Raw genomic sequence first — 860 nt, 5'->3', positions numbered from 1 at the left:
TTTTTCAGATCTAAGGTGTGAAAGACCAGTGCTGAAACAGGGGGGGTTTCATGACGCTTTAATGAAAATACCCGGTAAGGTCACTTACCGATAAGGGCCATTTTAGCAGTGGCAGGTTTCTTCGCAGGAGACGCCACGGGTTTGGAAAGAGTCGCCGCCGGCGTCTTCGGCGCAACCGATGTAGGGGTGGGAGTGGTTGTCGCTGCGGTCTTGCTAGTAGTCATCGTCACGGCAGAAGGGGCAGAGCTCACGAAAACGGGCTCCGTGGAAGGGATGGGTTTGCCAAGTTTGGTGTGCAACTTCACCACCTGAGGAAAAGTTCGATAGCAGGTGCGTTTCAACAAAAAGTTTCAAAGACGCAAACAAAGATACAACACCAAAATACGTCGAAAAGCAAAAGAGCGCTGAAAATGCCAAATGAACCATCATGATATTCAACAGACCTTCTGGTGCTTGGATCCCCGGATGTGCGCGGCGTATGCATCGGCGCCGGTGCACGAGACATCGCACAATTCACAGCGCAGCTGCGTCTGGACACCGCGAGGTCCATTAGTCACATGACTACTGCTCTTCTGAGCAGCCTCTTTCTTCTTGTGCTTCTGTCCTTCCAGATGTTCTCGATAAGTCTGCAGAAGAGCACATGAACACAAGTCAATGAAGAAGTACATTTGCTACCAATTTCCACTAAATTACGGCAAGACACTATCGGCAAAAACACTGTTGTTGATTTTCATAACGTGTTGTTGACTAGCGGTTAAGAAAACATCCAAAATACTTATTTTGTGTACTTTATCTATTTAGATCTATAGATTTCAATTCCAATACATATCTTTAAAGTGAGTATTCTAAAAGTGAGTTTT

The 860-nt window shown here is 46.0% G+C and overlaps 1 protein-coding gene across 1 annotated transcript; it reads right to left on the bottom strand.

The window, feature by feature from the left end:
* Nucleotides 1–88: 88 nt before the first annotated feature.
* On the bottom strand, nucleotides 89–668 carry LOC107580966 (zinc finger RNA-binding protein-like; the record flags this gene model as incomplete). Its single annotated transcript, XM_016266573.1, has 2 exons — nucleotides 444–668; nucleotides 89–308 (listed from the first exon to the last, which is right to left on the bottom strand). Coding segments are annotated over exons 1-2 (445 nt in total), but the record flags the coding sequence as incomplete, so codon positions are not given.
* Between the last annotated feature and the right edge of the window lie 192 nt (nucleotides 669–860).

This window comes from Sinocyclocheilus grahami, unplaced genomic scaffold, assembly GCF_001515645.1.
Source record: "Sinocyclocheilus grahami isolate Dianchi unplaced genomic scaffold, SAMN03320097.WGS_v1.1 scaffold57073.1, whole genome shotgun sequence".
NCBI lineage: Eukaryota > Metazoa > Chordata > Actinopteri > Cypriniformes > Cyprinidae > Sinocyclocheilus > Sinocyclocheilus grahami.
This window is presented reverse-complemented; position numbering and strand designations above follow the sequence as displayed.